At 41.5% G+C, this 23,610-nt stretch overlaps 1 protein-coding gene across 1 annotated transcript in view; it reads right to left on the bottom strand.

Annotated features, from left to right (window-relative positions):
- babam2 (BRISC and BRCA1 A complex member 2) overlaps positions 1-23,610 on the bottom strand; it is a 193,113-nt gene that overhangs the window by 4,783 nt on the left and 164,720 nt on the right. The window contains exon 9 of the mRNA XM_084144123.1: positions 4,594-4,664. Within this exon, the coding sequence (XP_084000249.1) occupies positions 4,594-4,664 (71 nt within the window). The remainder of the gene's footprint in view (positions 1-4,593; positions 4,665-23,610) is intronic.

Below are 23,610 nucleotides of genomic sequence, written 5' to 3'. Positions count from 1 at the left end.
ATGCTACCATCTGCCTATTGCTACTTAGCTTATTCAAGCCTGTCTCAAAATACAACACTGCCCCTTTAAGACAAAAAAAAAAGCTCTTTACCTGACTCGCTTTTAAGTTTTGTGCTCTTGTAGGTAGCAATCCCTCCCCTATTGCTGACTACAAATGATCTATAACTTGGCTAATAACTCACTAACTAGCAAAGGATATGTGCACACGTGGCTACATGCAGCTCTCACTTTGATCTCAAAATAAACGCATCTACTCACGACCGCTCATGCTGTAAACACAGTCCAGTTCAACGTAAATGGCACAGATCCATAAATGGAACAGATCCATATATGGCAATAGAGTACGGGCTGAGTAGTGCATGTCAATGCAATAGAATCCTACTCCGATGTGTTCTGACTACAACAAAATCTCTTGCATGGTTTGTTTTGTTTCGGTATGTAGCATTGAAAGTGGCTAATATTACATTGATTCAATCACAATTGCCACAGTAAAGGGAAACGTTGTTAGTGTTAACAGGGAAAACTCTAGAACAGTGGTCACCAACCTTTTATGAGTCAAGATCACTTTGAGTCAAAATGCATGCCGAGATCTACCGCTCAGGTGTTTTTTTAATATGACTTAAAAAATGTAAGTCTAACCAATTAAAAACAGTACTGTAGCAATGACGTTTGTGCAGTCAGCTATAGGCCCAATACATTATCACAGCATATTGGCTTTGCATGAATTGCCCTGCCAATGCATTGTTGTTCAGGCCATTTCTTAAAATTATATTTCAAAATTTGAGGTAGGTTATATGATCACACCGGTAATAGATCCGTTGTTGTATTACTTGTGAAGCACAGCTAAGTGAGCATACATTTAAATAATGTGCTTTTTATTTTACTTGGCTGATGGTGCCTGCATCTGATGGTCAGTCTCAGCGGAGGGAGAGAGCAGCTGACTGAGGGTCCGCCTCTCAACATCCCTCCGCTCTCCCTTTTCTCCACTGACCAAAAAGGGACACCGTCTTCCAGCTGATGGCGAAACTAGAGTCGCACCGCATTATTTCTGCCTCATGCACAAATCATGTTGTTCCGCCTATTAACAGAGAAAGTTAGTTATTCCTTGATATTAAAAAAGACCCAAGCAGCTAATAATAACAACAACACAAGCCTATAGATACACTTTCCTACTCATTCATTACGGCTGCAATGCTTGTTGTAGCATTGAGTGGAAATAGGAAGAATGCACGTTTTACGGTTGATAAAAGTGTTGAATACAAAGTGTTGACAGTGCTGAGTAAGAACTTAAGCATGAACTCACTCATAAAAACAGCAGCTCTTTGCTGTATTCATTGACAGTCTCTCTTGTCATGGTTTTAAACATTTTGAAATCTCTCAGTATCAACTTTACTGTAGCTTTCTTTTATGCCTGCTACTTTACTGCAGACACGGTCATCTGAGCCATACGCCAAAATGGCAACAGTTCACCTACCCGGCGCGCAGGGCAGCTGAATCGAGTGCACCTACCGCCAACAGCCCTAGACTAATAAAACAGAATAGGAACACAAGGCTTTATCGTTGGGTTTTTTACAGACATTTTTGGCGATAGACCGGTTGGTGACCACTGCTCTAGGAAGTTGAGTGAAGTTCACTCTAGTGCTTCTCTCTGTGGGCTGATATTTCTGCACGCAGCTTAGAGTGAATATCGGTAGGGAGCACATATATAGAGTGTGCGACTTTCTTTCATTTTATACAGTTTACTCTCCTCTACAAACATTTCTGGGATGCGTCAGCTCATGCTTTTACTAGACATATATGCTTGGTCCCACAAACACATTTCCATGTACAGTTCATTCGGAAAGTATTCAGACCCCTCAACTTTTTACACATTTTGTTACGTTACAGCCTTATTAAAAAATTTAGTTAATTTCATTCCTCATCAATCTACACACAATACCCCATAATGATGAAGCGAAAACTGTTTTTTATCAAAAATAAATAATACCTTATTTACATATGTATTCAGACCCTTTGCTATGAGACTCGAAATTGAGCTCAGGTGCATCCTGTTTCCATTGATCATCCTTGAGATGTTTCTACAACTTGATAGAAGTCCACCTGTGGTAAATTCAATTGATTGGACATGATTTGGAAAGGCACACACCTGTCTATATAAGGTCCCACAGTTGACAGTGTAGGTCAGAGCAAAAACCAAGCCATGAGGTTGAAGGAATGGTCCTTAGAGCTCCGAGACAGAATTGTGTCGAGGCACCGATCTGGGGAAGGGTACCAAAAAATGTCTGCAGCACTGAAGGTCCCCGAGAACACAGTGGCCTCCATCATTCTTAAATGGAAAAAGTTTGGAACCACCAAGACTCTTCCTAGAGCTGGCCGCCAAGCCAAACTGAGCAATCGGGGTTGAAGGGCCTTGGTCAGGGAGGTGACCAAGAACCCGATGGTCACTCTGACAGAGCTCCAAAGTTCCTCTGTGGAGATGGGAGAACCTTCCAGAAGGACAACCCTCACTGCAGCACTCCACCAATCAGGCCTTTATGGTAGAGTGGCCAGACGGAAGCCACTCCTCAGTAAAAGGCACATGACAGCCCGCTTGGAGTTTGCCAGAAGGCACCTAAAGGACTCTCAGACCACGAGAAACAATATTCTCTGGTCTGATGAAACCAAGACTGAACTATTTGCCCTGAATGCTAAGTGTCACGTGTGGAGGAAACCTGGCACCATCCCTATGGTGAAGCATGGTGGTGGCAGCATCATGCTGTGGGGCTGTTTTTCAGCGGCAGGGACTGGGAGACTAGTCAGGATTGAGGGAAAGATGAACGGAGCAAAGTACAGAGAGATCCTTGATGAAAACCTGCTTCAGAGCGCTCAGGACCTCAGACTGGGGGTGAAGGTTCACCTTCCGACAGGACAACGGCACACAGCCAAGACAACGCAGGAGTGGCTTCGGGACAAGTCTCTGAATGTCCTCGAGTTGGCCAGCCATAGCCCGGACTTGAACACGATCGAACATCTCTGGAGAGACCTGAAAATAGCTGTGCAGCGACGCTCCCCATCCAACCTGACAGAGCTTGAGAGGATCTGCAGAGAAGAATGAGAGAAACTCCCCAAATACAAGTGTGCCAAGTTTGTAGTGTCATACCCAAGAAGACTCGAGGCCGTAATTGCTGCCAAAGGTGCTTCAACAAAGTACTGAGTAAAGGGTCTGAATACATACAGTACCAGTCAAAAATGTTGACACACCTACTCATTCAAGGGTTTTTCTTTATTTTTACTATTTTCTACATTATAGAGTAAAAGTGAAAATATCAAAACTATGAAATAACACATATGGAATCATGTAGTAACCAAAAAAGTGTTAAACAAATCAAAATATATTTTATATTTGAGATTCTTAAAATAGCCACCCTTTGCTTTGATGACAGCTTTGCACACTCTTGGCATTCGCTCAACCAGATTCACCTGGAATGCTTTTCCAACAGTCTTGAAGGAGTTCCCACATATGCTGAGCACTTGTTGGCTGCTTTTCCTTCACTCTGCGGTCCGACTCATCCCAAACCATCTCCATGCTTTACGGTGGGAATTACACATGCGGAGATCATCCTTTCACCCACACCACGTCTCACAAAGACACGGTGGTTGGAACCAAAAATCTCCTATTTGGACTCCAAACCAAAGGACAGATTTCCACCGGTCTAATGTCCATTGCTCGTGTTTCTTGGCCCAAGCAAGTCTCTTCTTCTTATTGGTGTCCTTTAGTAGTGGTTTCTTTGCAGCAATTCGACCATGAAAGCCTGATTCACACAGTCCGCTCTGAACAGTTGTTCTGTTACTTGAACTCTGTGAAGCGTTTATTTGGGCTGCAATTTCTGAGGCTGGTAACTCTAATGAACTTATCCTCTGCAGCAGAGGTAACTCTGGGTCTTCCATTCCGGTGGCGGTCCTCATGAGAGCCACTTTAATCATAGCACTTGATGGCTTTTGCGACTGCACTTGAACAAACTTTCAAAGTTCTTGTGAAATGTTCCTTATTGACTGACCTTCATGTCTTAAAGTAATGATGGACTGTCGTTTCTCTTTGCTTATTTGAGCTGTTCTTGCCATAACATGGACTTGGTCTTTTACCAAATAGGGCTATCATCTGTATACCCCCCACCCCCCCACACACACCTTGTCACAACACAACTGATTGACTCAAACGCATTAAGAAGGAAATAAATTCCACAAATTAACTTTTAAGAAGGCACACTTGTTAATTCAAATGCATTCCAGGTGACTACCTCATGAAGCTGGTTGAGAGAATGCCAAGCGTGTGCAAAGCTGTCATCAAGGCAAAGGGTGGCTATTTGAAGTCTCTCAAATATAAAATATATTTTGATTTGAATAACACTTTTTTGGTTACTACATTATTCCATATGTGTTATTTCATAGTTTTGATATCTTCACTATTATTCTACAATGCAAAAAATAGTAAAAATAAAGAAAAACCCTTGAATGAGTAGGTGTGTCCAAACTTTTGAGTGGTAGTGTATGTAAATGTGATATTTCAATGTATTTCTCGCATACATGGGCGCACATACGCACACACAGACTCACATTCCAAAGTGACTGAGAAAGGCAGCAATGTACTCTCTCCTCTTGTGGTAGCCTTGAATGACATATTGTACCTGAGGAGGGAGGGAGGGAGAGAAATTAATACCTATGTGATTACCAGGCAAATACCAGCTGAAACAGAACTGTACAATACTCAAATGTAACTTCTGGGGTTGGCATCCTGAAAAGTTAAGCCAACGTAATACACAGAAAAGAACATGCTTTTTATTTCACAAGTTTCTCCATTGTATCATTTTCAATTTAAATCACTTCCTCAATTGAGTGACTTGAATTCAAATTGACCAAGGATGACCCCGGTTGGTACATACATCCTCTCAAGACGACGAGACCATATCAGAAGAGCATCAATCAATACTTCTCGACATTATACGTCAGTGTTTTTAATGAGTGCACATATTGAAGAGCTGAGATGTCAAACTAACTATAAAGTGCAACATAGGATGAGTTACGCACTTTTACACTTGGGGTCAGTCGCCAACCCGGTGACCCCTTAGTGATGCATGATGGCCGTGACAGTTTTGTGACGCAAACAATCAGGGATTTATATTCATACGGTCACCTTCAAAATGATTGGAACCCTTGATAAAGATGAGCAAAAAAGACTGTATAAAATAAATAATATAAGTACTGAGCTACATTTTGTATGCTCAAAAAAATTATAATAATACAATTGCTCAGAGAAAGAGATTTTGTTCAACAAGTAATACTTTTTCCCTCAAAATGATTGGCACCCTTGTATATCATGCACGCTTTAAGTCTGGTTTTGGGGTGGGGCTCTGTTAGAGCATGGGGGGGGGGGTTGGGGTGGGTTTGATTTGGTAGGGGATCCGTGTGTGTTCTGCCCTCTACCTCTTCTGTCTGTTATCTGTATAATAATAAAAAATGCCAAATAAAAAAAAACGTAGGGAAAAGAAAATATTGGCACCCGTTTTCAATACTTTGTGCACCCTCCCCTTGCAAAGATAACGGCACTGAACCTTTTTATATAATGGTTTATGAGATTGGAGAACACACTGGGAGGGATCTTAAACCATTACTCCATATAGAATCTTTCCAGATCCTTGATATCCTTCGGTCTGCGCTTATGGACTGCCCTCTTCAATTCAAACCAGGTTTTCAATGGGTTTTAGTCCAGAGATTGCCATTGCAAAATGTTGATTTTGTGGTCAAATGACCATTTGTTTGTGGATTTTGAATTGTGCTTTGGGTCTTTGTCTTGCTGGAAGAGTTCAGCCTCATGGCAGAGGCAATCACATTTTTGGCAACAATTTGATGGTACTTGGTAGAGTTCTTGATGCTGTTGACCTTAACAAGGCCCCCAGGACCAGTGTAAGCAAAACAGCCACCATATTTTACAGTAGGTATGGAGTTATTTTCTGCATATGCATCCTTCTTTCAACGCCAAACCCACCGTGGTATACACTACCGTTCAAAAGTTTGGGGTCACTTAGAAATGTCCTTGTTGTAAATGGCTATTGTAGCTGGAAACGGCTGATTCTTAATGGAATATCTACATGGGTGTACAGAGGCCCATTATCAGAAACCATCAGTCCTGTGTTCAAATGGCACGTTGTGTTTGCTAATCCAAGTTTATCATTTTAAAAGGCTAATTGATCATTAGAAAACCCTTGCAATGTTTTACAATTATGTGGAACATTTTCACAACTCTTAGCACAAAAATCTAATCAGATCATCAAAATGGCTCATGTATCAAAACTCTAAGCAAATTTCCAATTGACTGAGTACATCAAACATTGTGACACTGTATATGACATGAGTTTTATGATATGGAAATGTGAAGTTCACATTTGGACTCACGGAATACAGTAGATCACCCCCAGAACCCTTTGCAAGGGTAAAATCTGCATAAACATTGTTGATTCGCTGTCGCGCCCAAGACAAGACGGCCCCTCTCTAGACCCTTTGTAATTGGGGGGTGGTGTGTCTGGACTTGTAGCTGTAGCCTGGTTTTGATTACAGATTTAATTATTCGATTTTTAAGATCAAGAAGGATCTCTTACACGCACAATTATATTCACTGACGTTGCAGATATCAGTTTTCTAGTATTAAGGATTACATTTTACATCCCAGATATTAGTGGTGGGCACCAATATCGCTATTTCAATATAATGCAGATTTATTTTGATATCGATATGAGCAAGGCATATCAGGATATTTAATTTCTCTAAGCACTATACAGCATTGGTAATTCAAATATACAATTATATTTATTTGCTACAATTCTCATTCAATACTGTTGTTTAAAAAACAAGCACTCAAGCAAAACACAAAGCTAAGCATACAAGAATGTTACAATCAATACAATTACTTCTCAATGTGTACATTTTAGGGGTGGGCACCAATATCGCTATTTCAATATTTGTGTTTTTGCCACTTATTGATTCCCCACTAGGCCAGATGTGAATGCTCTGGGAGGCCCAAGCCTACCCCCAACCAGTTTTTTAGGCATACAAACAAGACATTATCAACCCAATAAGTCAGGAAGGTATCTCCAACTGTGAATCTTGGACATGTACCTTTTTCAAAATGGGGGTAAAATGGTTTTCTGAATAAATGGTCTTGTTTTAATCACCAAACATAATTAAATTAACCCTGCATGTTTTAAATTCACAGCTCTGGTTTTAATAAAACAATTATTTGAAGCAACAAATACTTTTTAGAGTTGATCTGTCCAGACCCACATCACCAGCCCCTCCCGACTAATACACACAAACCCCTCTTCTGACTAGCCCATCACAACATCAAGCATTCTCACTGGTTAAGGAAATTGGCCAATGGGGTATAGGTGTCATGCCCAGACATGGAACCCCCATTCTAACTAAACCATCACATCAATCCCCACATGTCACCATAGGCCCCAATACAATAGCCCCTTGATCAACACAGTTTCTGTCACCCCAATAACACCTTTCACAACATGTCTGCACACGGACACTAGGACCATTCCTCACACCCACAATACTATAATAAGAACAGTGGGGTGTGATGTTAACATACAACACGTGGTAAAAAAAAAAACATAACACATGGGTGTCATTCAAATCCTGACGTGAAGCACTGGCCACTCAGAACAATGGGGGGTGATATTTAAGCAATAAGGCCAGAGGGGGTGTGGTATATGGCCAATATACCACAGCTAAGGGCTGTTCTTAGGCACGACGCAATGCGCAGTGCCTGCATACAGCCGTTAGCCATGGTATATTGGCCATATACCACAAACCCCAAGGAGCCTTATTGCTATTATAAACTGGTTACCAATATAATTAGAGCAGTAAAAATACATGTTTTGTCATACCCGTGGAAAACGGTCTGATATACCACGGCTGTCAGCCAATCAGGATTTAGGGGTGTGATATTTACATCCTGGTATGAAGTCACACCTGGGTGTGATATTCAAATCCTAGGCGGAAGTCCCGCCTCCTCATAAATCACAATATTTGATTGATAGTTTGATATAAGCCATCCTATTTAAACTACTCACTTACGTCCTCTACCAGGCAAGTTTATCACTGTTCCAGTGGTTTGAAACTTTAAAATTTTTTGGTACCAATTGCTTGATTTATGAAGGTCAACAACCATGTCTTTTTTCGTTTGTGAGTTCTTTGCCTTTCCCCATGGTGATGGATCACAAATGGATTTTGCATGCGTGTTACCTCATGTTTATACCCCAGTGAAACAGGAAGCCATGGAAGGCCACAATACAGTTCCTTGAGCTGAGATTTACTTAAAGTAGAATGTTAATGCAGATGTAATTTTGTTTGATTTTGTAAAAATAAAAATCTTTAGGGGTGCCAATAAAATTGAAACTTATCTTTTTGAGAATTGATTTTATTACTAGTAATTGTATTAGTATAAATAATTGTCAAAATATTTAGCATACAATATAGCTCAGTATTTGTAATGATTTATTTTATACAGTCTTATACAGCCAATACTTTTGGAGGTGATTGTATATACAGTGCATTCGGAAAGTATTCTGACCCCTTCACTTTTTCCACATTTTGTTACGTTACAGCCGTATTCTAAAATGGTTTCAATTGTTTTTCCCCCCTCATCAATCTACACACAATACCCTATAACGACAAAGCAAAAACAGGTTTTTAGAAAATGTTCCTTTGTTGAAGCACCTTTGGCAGCGATTACAGCCTAGAGTCTTCTTGTGTATGACACTACAAGCTTGGCACACCTGTATTGGGGGAGTTTCTCCCATTCTTCTCTGCAGATCCTCTCAAGCTCTGTCAGGTTGGATGGGAAGCGTCGCTGCACAGCTATTTTCAGGTCTCTCCAGAGATGTTAGATCGGGTTCAAGTCCGGGCTCCGGCTGGGCCACTCAAGGACATTCAGAGACTTGTCCAGAAGCCATTCCTGTGTTGTCTTGGCTGTGTGCTTAGGGTCGTTGTCCTGTTGGAAGGTGAACCTTCACCCCAGTCTGAGGTCCTGAGTGCTCTGGAGCAGGTTTCCATCAAGGATCTCTCTGTACTTTGCTCCGTTAATATTTCCCTCGATCCTGACTAGTCTCCCAGTCCCTGCCGCTGAAAAACATCCCCACAGCATGATGCTGCCACCACCATGCTTCACCATAGGGATGGTGCCTGGTTTCCTCCAGACGTGACGCTTGGCATTCACGCAAAATAGTTCAATCTTGGTTTCATCAGACCTGAGAATCTTGTTTCTCATGGTCTGAGAGTCCTTTAGGTGCCTTCTGGCAAACTCCAAGCGGGCTGTCATGTGCCTTTTACTAAGGAGTGGCTTCCGTCTGGCCACTCTACCATAATGGCCTGATTGGTGGAGTGCTGAAGAGATGGTTGTCCTTCTGGAAGGTTCTCCCATCTCCACAGAGTTACTCTAGAGCTCTGTCAGAGTGACCATCGAGTTCTTGGTCACCTTCTCCCCCAATTGCTCAGTTTTCCTGGGCGGCCAGTTCTAGGAAGAGTCTTGGTGGTTCCAAACTTCTTCTATTTAAGAATGATGGAGGCCACTGTGTTCTTGGGGACCTTCAATGCTGCAGACATGTTTTGCTACCCTTCCCCAGATCTGTGCCTCGACACAATCCTGTCTCAGAGCTCTACAGACAATTCCTTTGACCTCATGGCTTGGTTTTTGCTCTGACATGCACTGTCAACTGTGGGACCTTACCTAGACAGGTGTGTGCCATTCCAAATCATGTCCAATAAATTGAATTTACCACAGGTGGACTCCAATCAAGTTGTAGAAACATCTCAAGGATGATCAATGGAAACAGGATGCACCAGAGCTCAATTTCGAGTCTCATAGCAAGGGGTCTGAATACTTATGTAAATAAGGTATCTGTTTTTTATGTTCAATAAATTTGCTAAAATATCTAAAAACCTGTTTTCGCTTTGTCATTATGGGGTATTGTGTGTAGATTGATGAGGATTTTTATTTATTTAATTCATTTTAGAATAAGGCTGTAATGTAACAAAATGTGGATAAAGGGAAGGGTTCTGAATGCACTGTAACAGTGAGTTATATTTCTGATGGTAGTGGGGTAGGAGGAGAGAGAATGGCAACTGGTTGGAATAATGAAATTTACGCAAAAAGTTGTGCCACACAGGCTCTGATTGTGGTGTGCCACTGACTTGCCTCTTTAAAAAAGCAATACAGGTTCAAAAGAATGTGCAACCTTGACTCATTAAACACTGCTTCAATACTGGTGTTATATGAGTGTGTATTGTGTGTGTGTGTGTGTGTGTGTGTGTGTGTGTGTGTGTGTGTGTGTGTTGGTTATGTGCGTATGTTCATTCAGGGGGGAAGGCAGATGCAGTATGATGCAGATCAACTTTAGTTAAATATTCACAAAAATATTAACAAAAACATATACAGGTAGGAGCAGATCAGTATATTAGTTTTGGGCAGTGTTAACTCATTCACGACCTTTGATAAGTTATAACCATTGTTCTATAGAAATTAACTATGATTAAAGAACACACACACACACACACACACACACACACACACACACACACACAGTTGTAGTGTGTTGACAGCTCTGAGGTGTGTGTGTCTATGCCTAGCAGGGACGCTATAGGTTCGATCGACTATTGACCGTCCTGGGCAGGTGAGAGAGCCTGCGGTCAGCGGGATAGACCATGAAGGTGACCGAACTCAAACCCCCACTCGCAATACCAAAAATAGCACAGTCCAGTCAGCAAAAGGGTATTTTGCATCAAAAATATGTTTCCATTCACTAAAACTATATTCATACAAAAAACTAAGTTTTAAGGGAAATATTAGCTTTTGTCTGAAACCGAAAAAAGACGGGAAATTCACACAAAAAACTGTTTTAAAGGCCATGTTGTAAGTTAAATTTGCAAATAAAAATAGAATATACACCCCTTGTAGATGACAATACAAAAACATGCTATTGTTTTTTTCCCTCTCCGGCCTGAAAGACCAAAACAATTGTGAAGTGCGTACGCTAGTAAGCAACGCCCCCTCAAGTGCGTGACGTAGCCTGTGATTTTGGCTATGACATTTGTTCAGGTGATCGACCGCCCAGATTACTCTGGCTAGCTACCGACTGTACTACAGCGCTTAAAGTTAATTAAATTCAATCTCCAGCAGCCGTACCCACAGGATACGTTTTTCCTGCTTCAGTGAAATCAACCTTCTCGGTTGTGTGTGGTGTGCACTTTATTGAGGAAGATTATCGCCCAGGAGATTGTTTGAAGCACTCCTTGGGTTTCCGATCACAGCAGGGTGTGAGGCTGCTTCCCAATGCAGTAACCATCCATACATTCACTACCACCAACTGCATCGGCATCAACCAGTGGGAGTAACGTTACACCGGCTTAAGCAGCCCGACCAACAGTGGCATGCAAACTGGAAAATAGCCGGGTAAGTTGTTTTGAATATTTAGTCCAACTAATTCTAGCACACTAGATACAGTGAGGGAAAAAAGTATTTGATCCCCTGCTGATTTTGCACGTTTGCCCACTGACAAAGAAATTATCAGTCTATTATTTTAATGGTAGGTTTATTTGAACAGTGAGAGACAGAATAACAACAAAAAAATCCAGAAAAACGCATGTAAAATTGTTTATAAATTTATTTGCATTTTAATGAGGGAAATAAGTATTTGATCCCCTCTCAATCAAAAAGATTTCTGGCTCCCAGGTGTCTTTTATACAGGTAACAAGCTGAGATTAGGAGCACACTCTTAAAGGGAGTGCTCCTAATCTCAGCTTGTTACCTGTATAAATGACACCTGTCCACAGAAGCAATCACTCAATCAGATTCCAAACTCTCCACCATGGCCAACACCAAAGAGCTTTCCAAGGATGTCAAGGACAAGATTGTAGACCTACACAAGGCTGGAATGGGCTACAAGACCATCGCCAAGCAGCTTGGTGAGAAGGTGACAACAGTTGGTGCGATTATTCGCAAATGGAAGAAACACAAAAGAACTGTCAATCTCCCTCGGCCTGGGGCTCCATGCAAGATCTCACTTCGTGGAGTTGCAATGATCATGAGAACGGTGAGGAATCAGCCCAGAACTACACGGGAGGATCTTGTCAATGATCTCAAGGCAGCTGGGACCATAGTCACCAAGAAAACAATTGGTAACACACTACTCCGTGAAGGACTGAAATCATGCAGCGCCCGCAAGGTCCCCCTGCTCAAGAAAGCACATATACATGACCGTCTGAAGTTTGCCAATGAACATCTGAATGATTCAGAGGAGAACTGGGTGAAAGTGTTGTGGTCAGATGAGACCAAAATCGAGCTCTTTGGCATCAACTCAACTCGCCATGTTTGGAGGAGGAGGAATGCTGCCTATGACCCCAAGAACACCATCCCCACCGTCAAACATGGAGGTGGAAACATTATGCTTTGGGGGTGTTTTTCTGCTAAGGGGACAGGACAACTTCACCGCATCAAAGGGACGATGGACGGGGCCATGTACCGTCAAATCTTGGGTGAGAACCTCCTTCCCTCAGCCAGGGCATTGAAAATGGGTCGTGGATGGGTATTCCAGCATGACAATGACCCAAAACACACGGCCAAGGCAACAAAGGAGTGGCTCAAGAAGAAGCACATTAAGACTAGCCAGTCTCCAGACCTTAATCCCATAGAAAATCTGTGGAGGGAGCTGAAGGTTCGAGTTGCCAAACGTCATCCTCGAAACCTTAATGACTTGGAGAAGATCTGCAAAGAGGAGTGGGACAGAATCCCTCCTGAGATGTGAGCAAACCTGATGGCCAACTACATGAAATGTCTGACCTCTGTGATTGCCAACAAGGGTTTTGCCACCAAGTACTAAGTCATGTTTTGCAGAGGGGTCAAATACTTATTTCCCTCATTAAAATGCAAATCAATTTATAACATTTTTGACATGTGTTTTTCAGGATTTTTTTTTTTGTTATTCTGTCTCTCACTGTTCAAATAAACCTATCATTAAAATTATAGACTGATCATGTCTTTGTCAGTGGGCAAACGTACAAAATCAGCAGGGGATCAAATACTTTTTTCCCTCACTGTAGCTATGTGGGGAAACATGATGTTGCTAGCTATTCAGTTAGCTAGCTAATGTTAGCTAGCCTTGTTAGCTGACGTTTTTTTACTTTGTTAACGTTAGCTAGCTAGATAGTTTTAGTTCGCTTTCTTGTTAGTAACGTTAGCTTGCTTGTTGTTGGCGCCAAATCATCTTTTTTTTTTATTTTTTACGTAAGAAATAATACATAAAAAAACAAAATACTGCAAAGTTTCCTAAGAGCTAGAAGCAAGGCAGCCCTCTCTGTCGGCACCATTCCCAACATGACTTATCATGTGGTAATTTGAACACACACAGTCAGTTATTCCTGTTGTAGCTAGCTAGCTAACGTTTGCTATTTATCCTGTATTCTTGTGTTATCCAGACATTGAGTATTTTGGGACATTTTACCACAGAAATGTCTTTTGCCGCACTTTCTCTAGCTGGCTATCCTGTGGTTTTGTGTCTGGTAATATTATTTTGGCGCACTTTCTCCAGTAGAAAGAGGTAGCTTGCTATGTGATGCACAATTCGACCTAGCTTGCTACTATAAGCAGGTAGGATAGCCCCCTAGTATATTTCCTGTAAACCAGCCTACAAATTGACTTATTACCTAATGAGGTTAGCTACTGACAATTGTTGCCTGAATATATGATGTCTAATGTTCAGTTATCTTCATGTAGGCCCTTAAAATGAACTAGCCCTGCAAGATAATAATTCTCTACACTTCCTTCCTAGTCAGGACACAAATGTGGTTGTTTGATGCTAAAGTAATTCCTGTCAAATCCCTCCCAGTACTTTACAGAATTAAACATAGATTTGTGGTAGAATGGTTGAATGTACTTACTGTGGGTTATCAGTGCCTAATACTGTAATTTCCCCCTTTCTACAGGTAGCCAAGTGGGTGAGAGAGACGTTGTGTCCCCATGGCACAACACATTTCTATGATTGTTGGCACTGTGGCAAAGGTATGTTAAAGGCATGTTTAATTGTGTGCTGAATTCACATGCGAAAGAAAACAACACGATTTAGTGTCAGAGAGTGTTTAGTGCCCAAGTATTATTTTGCCTCCAAAACAGGCCTGGGGAAGAAACTTGATCCATTGTCGAGGGAGAAGGGGTGCGAGGACCTGAAGTGAATAATCTGGTCTGGACGGCGGCTTCAATGCCAAGTGGAAATCCGGATGTGATGGAGGCCAAGTGGAGAAGCCTCGTGAACCACATGCAGGACCTCCACGACCACAACACCCCTGCATTCCGCAGTTGTTTGCATGCACCACTGGAGGGAGAAGAACGCGACAAGGAGTGGCTGGAGCCAGGTATGTATTTTTGAGTAACAGCTATAATGTATGTAGTACATCTAGTGCAGATTGACAAGAGGTAATGCTGATTTTAAAATAATTGCCTGCAGGATCCACAGCAGCGGTCAAGCTTGGAGAGTCTGGTAACACAGCCTTTGTTCCTAAAAGATGTCCGGCAGTTGTCACCACAACATCAGGCCTACCCCTTTGAGGCATATCACTCCTTGAGCATGTAGAGCAGGTGATTTTTTAAATATATTTTTTGTAATTATCTTTTTATTAGAATATTATTTTCTTTTAACAGTGGTTATGTAGACAACCAAACAAAGTGCACCACACAGACCAAGTACAATAAAAGGAATAAGGATACAGCAAAACATTATACAAAAAGGCAGTCATGAAATGAAAATAAATAAAAACATCACAATTATAATATGGGGCATTTATGGGAGGTTTTCTACATAGGACCACTATGGAGACCTGATTTTCCATAATTGATCAGACTTCTGGTGTAAATCAAAGGTACGTTTCTCTAGAGCAGAAGCCTGAGAAAGCCACATCCTCGCAGATGGTACTTCAGGTGTGGACCATAATAACAACATACAATAAACAATAAACTAGGTTATTGAACAGACGTACAGAGTCTGGCTCAAACAACTTCTCAATCAAAGTAGAATAAATATAAATTTGATGAAAGAGCAAATTGTCTACCCAAGATCTTCTAGATGTGTAAATAAGACTGGATTCTGCTACAGTACCAAAAAATGTGCATGAAGGTGCCAGTATCCTGTTTACATTTGAAACAAATGTGATGAAATGAAAAACATTTTTTGAAGGTGGACAGGTGTAAAGTAGGTTCTATGAAAACATTTGAAATGTAGTTATTGTATGCTTATGGGGGTGCATTTGGGGTAGACCCTTTCGCAGATAGAAGTCCAGTCTTCCTCACCTAATGCATGTCCAATGTCTCTCTCCCAAACATGTCTCAATGCATTATAGGATGATGTTCACTAAAATATAATATAAATTGGAGATTAAACAGTAGGATTCGTAAATAGTTTTTCAACTTCAGTAATTTGAAAACGTAGTTTATCCACTTTCTTCTGACCCTCTATGAAGTGTCTAAGATTTAGGTACTTAAAAAAATATTTGTTGGGTAAGTCAAAATCAGATTTTATCTGTTAGAATGATTTAAGAGTCTTGAGTAAATAAAGGCGTAAGGTCAGAAGGTCAGGTACCCTTCGTCTTCCAGCCCAGAAGTCCAATACTCCTTATAGGGGGTGGGGGAGTCAGGATTAAGGGCAATCGGTGACCAGAGTGATATATGGTCTGGAATCTGCAAGTATCTCCTTGCATCTTTCCAAGCTAAGAGTGTATTATGGATTGTAAAATTGTCAGATAAGGCCAGGATCTTTTCAAAGCTTTAGTAAATGGTAAGGAAGCTATTGCTTTTGGATGACATGCTATTAGTTCCATCCCAACCCAAAGTGAGTCATGTCTGTCTAGGCACCAACTAATCATGTGCTTGATCTGAGCAGAACAGGAATATAGTTGCATATTTGGCAAAGAGCCCCCTCCTAAGTCCTTAGGCTTAATTAGTTTGGTAAATTTGGTTCTAGGTTTATTATTGTTCCAGATATATTTGGAGATAATAGAGTTCTTTTTCTGAAAAAAGGACTGAGAAAGATGGCAGTGGATAGTTTGGAATAGATAATTTAGCCGAGGAAGGATATTCATCCTGACCACATTAATCCTGACAAAAAGAGAGGTTGGTAGGGCAGACCAGTTAACCAGGTCCTGTTTAATCTTTGTGAGCAAAAGCATATCATTTGAAGTGAACATGTCTTTAAGATTTGGAGTAACATACAGTGGGGAAAAAAAGTATTCAGTCAGCCACCAATTGTGCAAGTTCTCCCACTTAAAAAGATGAGAGAGGCCTGTAATTTTCATCATAGGTACACGTCAACTATGACAGACAAAATGAGAAAACAAATTCCAGAAAATCACATTGTAGGACTTTTAATGAATTTATTGGCATATGATGGTGGAAAATAAGTATTTGGTCAATAACAAAAGTTTCTCAATACTTTGTTATATACCGTTTGTTGGCAATGACACAGGTCAAACGTTTTCTGTAAGTCTTCACAAGGTTTTCACACACTGTTGCTGGTATTTTGGCCCATTCCTCCATGCAGATCTCCTCTAGAGCAGTGATGTTTTGGGGCTGTCGCTGGGCAACACGGACTTTCAACTCCCTCCAAAGTTGTTCTATGGGGTTGAGATCTGGAGACTGGCTAGGCCACTCCAGGACCTTGAAATGCTTCTTACGAAGCCACTCCTTCGTTGCCCGGGCGGTGTGTTTGGGATCATTGTCATGCTGAAAGACCCAGCCACGTTTCATCTTCAATGCCCTTGCTGATGGAAGGAGGTTTTCACTCAAAATCTCACGATACATGGCCCCATTCATTCTTTCCTTTACACGGATCAGTCGTCCTGGTCCTTTTGCAGAAAAACTGCCCCAAAGCATGATGTTTCCACCCCCATGCTTCACAGTAGGTATGGTGTTCTTTGGATGCAACTCAGCATTCTTTGTCCTCCAAACACGACGAGTTGAGTTTTTACCAAAAAGTTATATTTTGGTTTCATCTGACATTCTCCCAATCCTCTTCTGGATCATCCAAATGCACTCTAGCAAACTTCAGATGGGCCTGGACATGTACTGGCTTAAGCAGGGGGACACGTCTGGCACTGCAGGATTTGAGTCCCTGGCGGCGTAGTGTGTTACTGATGGTAGGCTTTGTTACTTTGGTCCCAGCTCTCTGCAGGTCATTCACTACGTCCCCACGTGTGGTTCTGGGATTTTTGCTCACCGTTCTTGTGATCATTTTGACCCCACGGGGTGAGATCTTGCGTGGAGCCCCAGATCGAGGGAGATTATCAGTGGTCTTGTATGTCTTCCATTTCCTAATAATTGCTCCCACAGTTGATTTCTTCAAACCAAGCTGCTTACCTATTGCAGATTCAGTCTTCCCAGCCTGGTGCAGGTCTACAATTTTGTTTCTGGTGTCCTTTGACAGCTCTTTGGTCTTGGCCATAGTGGAGTTTGGAGTGTGACTGTTTGAGGTTGTGGACAGGTGTCTTTTATACTGATAACAAGTTCAAACAGGTGCCATTAATACAGGTAACGAGTGGAGGACAGAGGAGCCTCTTAAAGAAGAAGTTACAGGTCTGTGAGAGCCAGAAATCTTGCTTGTTTGTAGGTGACCAAATACTTATTTTCCACCATAATTTGCAAATAAATTCATAAAAAATCCTACAATGTGATTTTCTGGAATTTTTTTCCTCAATTTGTCTGTCATAGTTGACGTGTACCTATGATGAAAATTACAGGCCTCTCTCATCTTTTTAAGTGGGAGAACTTGCACAATTGGTGGCTGACTAAATACTTTTTCCCCCCCACTGTATACTGAACAAAAGTACAAACGCAACATGCAACAATTTCAAAGATTTTACTGAGTTACAGTTCATATGAGGATTTCAGTCAATTGAAATACATTCATTAGGCCCTTATCTATGGATTCCACATGACTAGGAATACAGATAACTATATTTTAAAAAATGGGCCTCACAATGGGCCTCGGGAACTCGTCACGGTATTTTTGTGCATTCAAATTGTCAATAGATAAAATGCTATTGTGTTCGTTGTCCGTAGATTATGACTGCCCATACCATAACCCCACCGCCACCATGGGGCAATCACAACATTGACATCAGCAAACCGCTCGCCCACACGACGCCAAACACATGGTCTGCGGTTGTGAGGCCGGTTGGACGTACTGCCAAATTCTCTATAATGACGTTGGAGGCGGCTTATGGAAGAGAAATGAACATTCAATTTTCTGGCAACAGCTCTGGCGGACTTTCCTGCAGTCAGCATGCCAATTGCACGCTCCCTCAAAACTTGATACATCTGTGCCATTGTGTTGTGTGACAAAACTGCACATTTTAGAGTGGGTTTTTATTGTCCCCAGCACAAGGTGCACCTGTGTAATGATCATGCTGTTTAATCAGCTTCTTGATGTGCCACCCCTGTCAGGTGGATGGACTTTCTTGGCAAAGGAAAAATGCTCACTAACAGGGATGTAAACAAATTTGTGCACAACATTTGAGAGAAATATGCTTTTTGTGCTGAATATCTATGGCAAGACTTGAAAATGGCTGTCTAGCAATGATCAACATCAACTTGACAGAGCTTGAAGAATAAAAAAATTATAATGTGCAAATATTGTACAATCCAGGTGTGCAAAGCTCTTCGAGACGTACCCAGAAAGACCCGGAAAGACTTACAGCTGTAATCGCTGCCAAAGGTGATTCTAACATGCATTGACTCAGGGGGTTGAATACTTATCTAATCAAGATATATTAGTGTTTTATTTTTCATACATTTTCTACAAATGTTAGTATTTTTATTCCAGTTTGAGTATTTTGTGTAGATATAAAATACAATAATATCCATTTTAATCCCACTTTGTAACACAAAATCTATAAAAAGTCATGGGGTGTGAATACTTTCTGAAGGTACTGTACTGCATGTGCATTAACACACACACAAACAAACGCAGGGGCAGGCAAACCCTTTCCTGAGTGGTATACTACGAAAGAAGCTAGGATCTACTCAGGCTTTTATAAAGGCTTCATCCATACTACGATGGTGGATACTGCTCGTCCACCTGCCGCTAACACTAGCAGGCTTGTAACTGCGCATGCATGTCGCACATGGCTAGTCGTACACCGAACTCTTGATTGAGACAACAATCCATGGGCGAGTCAGTGCCACATTTTCATTTGTGCCGAAATCAAAATAAATAAAAGTAAATCTTGCAAATTCAGCAGGCTTCTAGATGTGACGTCTTTATTTCACTTCTTAAGGATCGTACCCTTTTTTCTACAGGATCGTATCCTGTAGCTCAGGACCTGAAGCAAGGATTTGCATATTCTTGATACCATTTGAAAGGAAACACTTTGAAGTTTGTGGAAACGTGAAAGTAATGTAGGAGAATATAACATATTAGATCTGGTAAAAGATAATACAAACAAAAATGTGTTTTTAATTTAATCATCTTTGAAATGCAAGAGAAAGGCCACAATATAATATTGCAGTTTAGGCGCAATTTAGATTTTGGCCACTAAATAGCAGCAGTGTGTGTCGAAAGTTTCAGATTGACCCGGTGAAGCATTTTTTCACTGTAATAGCTACTGTAAATTGGACAGTGGAGTTAGATTATTTTGATACGGCTGGCCATGCCTTCCACCTGGCTACCCCTATCCCGGCCACCAGCTCTGCACCTTCCGCTGCAACCTACAAATCAGCTGGGCTAGACAATCTGGACCCTTTCTTTCTAAAATTAGCCGCCAAAAATGTCGCAACCCCTATTACTAGTCTCTCTTTCGTATCGTCTGAAATACCCAGAGATTGGAAAGCTGCCGTGGTCATCCCCCTCTTCAAAGGGGGTGACACTCTAGATTCAAACTGTTACAGACCTACAGTGAGGGAAAAAAGTATTTGATCCCCTGCTGATTTTGTACTTGGGCCCACTGACAAAGACATGATCAGTCTATAATTTTAATGGTAGGTTTATTTGAAAAGTGAGAGACAGAATAACATAAATAGCATAAATGTTATAAATTGATTTGCATTTTAATGAAGGAAATAAGTATTTGACCCCCTCTCAATCAGAAAGATTTCTGGCTCCCAGGTGTCTTTTATACAGGTAACGAGCTGAGATTAGGAGCACACTCTTAAAGGGAGTGCTCCTAATCTCAGTTTGTTACCTGTATAAAAGACACCTGTCCACAGAAGCAATCAATCAATCAGATTCCAAACTCTCCACCATGGCCAAGACCAAAGAGCTCTCCAAGGATGTCAGGGACAAGATTGTAGACCTACACAAGTCTGGAATGGGCTACAAGACCGTCGCCAAGCAGCTTGTTGAGAAGGTGACAACAGTTGGTGCGAATATTCGCAAATGGAAGAAACACAAAAGAACTGTCAATCTCCCTCGGCCTGGGGCTCCATGCAAAATCTCACCTCGTGATCATGAGAACGGTGAGGAATCAGTCCAGAACTACACGGGAGGATCTTGTCAATGATCTCAAGGCAGCTGGGACCATAGTCACCAAGAAAACAATTGGTAACACACTACGCCGTGAAGGACTGAAATCCTGCAGCGCCCGCAAGGTCCTCCTGCTCAAGAAAGCACATATACATGCCCATCTGAAGTTTGCCAATGAACATCTGAATGATTCAGAGGAGAACTGGGTGAATGTGTTGTGGTCAGATGACCAAAATTGAGCTCTTTGGCATCAACTCAACTCACCGTGTTTGGAGGAGGAGGAATGCTGCCTATGACCCCAAGAACACCATTCCCACCGTCAAACATGGAGGTGGAAACATTATGCTTTGGGGGTGTTTTTCTGCTAAGGGGACAGGACAAGTTCACCGCATCAAAGGGATGATGGACGGGGCCATGTACCGTCAAATCTTGGGTGAGAACCTCCTTCCTTCAGCCAGGGCATTGAAAATGGGTCGTGGATGGGTATTCCAGCATGACAATGACCCAAAACACACGGCTAAGGCAACAAAGGAGTGGCTCAAGAAGAAGCACATTAAGGTCCTGGAGTGGCCTAGCCAGTCTCCAGACCTTAATCCCATAGAAAATCTGTGGAGGGAGCTGAATGTTCGAGTCGCCAAACATCAGCCACGAAACCTTAATGACTTGGAGAAGATCTGCAAAGAGGAGTGGGACAAAATTCCTCCTGAGATGTGTGCAAACCTGATGGCCAACTACAAGAAATGTCTGACCTCTGTGATTGCCAACAAGGGTTTTGCCACCAAGTACTAAATCATGTTTTGCAGAGGGGTCAAATACTTATTTCGCTCATTAAAATGCAAATCAATTTATAACATTTTTGACATGAATTTTTCTGGATTTTGTTATTGTTATTCTGTCTCTCACTGTTCAAATAAAACTACCATTAAAATTATAGACTGATCATTTCTTTGTCAGTGGGCAAACGTTCAAAATCAGTAGGGGATGAAATACTTTTTTCCCTCACTGTATATCCATCCTGCCCTGCCTTTCGGAAGTATTTAAAAGCCAAGTTAACAAACAGATCATCGACCATTTCGAATCCCACTGTACCTTCTCTGCTATGCAATCTGGTTTCCAAGCTGGTCATGGGTAAACCTCAGCCACGCTCAAGGTCCTAAACGATATTATAACCGCGATCGATAAAAGACAGTACTGTGCAGCCGTCTTCATCGACCTGGCCAAGGCTTTCGACTCTGTCAATCACCGCATTCTTAGTCATTAAAACTCGTTTTTCAACCACTCCACACATTTCTTGTTAACAAACTATTGTTTTGGCAAGTCGGTTAGGACATCTACTTTGTGCATGACACAAGTCATTTTTCCAACAATTGTTTACAGACAGATTATTTCACTTATAATTCACTGTATCACAATTCCAGTGGGTCAGAAGTTTACATACACTATGTTGACTGTGCCTTTAAACAGCTTGGAGAATTCCAGAAAATGATGTCATGGCTTTAGAAGCATCTGATAGGCTAATTGACATAATTTGAGTCAATTGGAGGTGTACCTGTGAATGTATTTCAAGGCCTACCTTCAAACTCAGTGCCTCTTTGCTTGACATCATGGGAAAATCTAAACAAATCAGCCAAGACCTCAGAAAAAGAATTGTAGACCTCCACAAGTCTGGTTCATCATTGGGAGCAATTTACAAATGCCTGAAAGTACCACGTTAATCTGTACAAACAATAGTACGCAAATATAAACACCATGGGACCCTGCAGCCATCATACCGCTCAGGAAGGAGACGCGTTCTGTCTCCTAGAGATGAACAAACTTTGGTGCGAAAAGTGCAAATCAATCCCAGAACAACAGCAAATGACCTTGTGAATATGTTGGAGGAAACAGGTACAAAAGTATCTATATCCACAGTAAAACAAGTCCTATATCGACATAACCTGAAAGGCTGCTCAGCAAGGAAGAAGCCACTGCTCCAAAACCGCCATAAAAAAGCCAGACTACGGTTTGCAACTGCACATGGGGACAAAGATCATACTTTTTTGGAGAAATGTCCTCTGGTCTGATTAAACAAAAATAGAACTGTTTAGCCATAATGACCATTGTTATGTTTAGAAGAAAAAGGGGGTGGCTTGCAAGCCGAAGAACACCATGCCAACCGTGAAGCACGGAGGTGGCAGCATCATGCTGTGGGGGTGCTTTGCTGCAGGAGGGACTGGTGCACTTCAGAAAATAGATGGCATCATGAGGAAGGAAAATGATGTGGATATATTGAAGCAACATCTCAAGACATCAGTCAGGAAGTTAAAGTTTGGTCACAAATGGGTCTTCCAAATGGACAATGACCCCAAGCATACTTCCGAAGTTGTGGCAAAATTTGGCTTAAGGACAACAAAGTGAAGGTATTGGAGTGGCCATCACAAAGCCCTGACCTCAATCCTATAGAACATTTGTGGGCAGAACTGAAAAAGCGTGTGCGAGCAAGGAGGCCTACGAACCTGACTCAGTTACACCATCTCTCTCAGGAGGAATGGGCCAAAATTCACCCAACTTATTGTGGGAAGTTTGTGGAAGGCTACCCTAAACGTTTGACCCAAGTTAAACAATTTAAAGGCAATGCTACCAAATACTAATTGAGTGTATGTAAACTTCTGACCCACTGGGAATGTGATGAAAGAAATAAAAGCTGAAATAAATCATTCTCTCTACAATTATTCTGACATTTCACATTCTTAAAATAAAGGGGTGATCCTAACTGACCTAAGACAGGGAATTCTTTACTAAATGTTAAGAATTGTGAAAAACTGAGTTTAAATGTATTTGGCTAAGGTGTATGTAAACTTCCGACTTCAACTCTAAGTACTCGTTAATGCAGTCTTTGGTGTGCTTATCAATGCACGAGCACCCTTTTCCCCACTGCTATTGCGCCTTCTTCCATCTGTGGAACAGCTTTTTGCGTTGTGGCCATAGAAATATAATCCATAGAAGGGTTTTGGAACCTCTAACCCTGGCAATTTTCCTGTTCAAATCATAGGTACGCTAGCAATGGCTGCCAGTCTTGACTTTACTTGAA

Source organism: Coregonus lavaretus, assembly GCF_964263955.1.
Source record: "Coregonus lavaretus genome assembly, chromosome: 27".
Lineage (NCBI taxonomy): Eukaryota > Metazoa > Chordata > Actinopteri > Salmoniformes > Salmonidae > Coregonus > Coregonus lavaretus.
The sequence above is the reverse complement of the archived record's forward strand: the minus strand, read 5'-3'. Positions and strand labels throughout refer to the sequence as shown.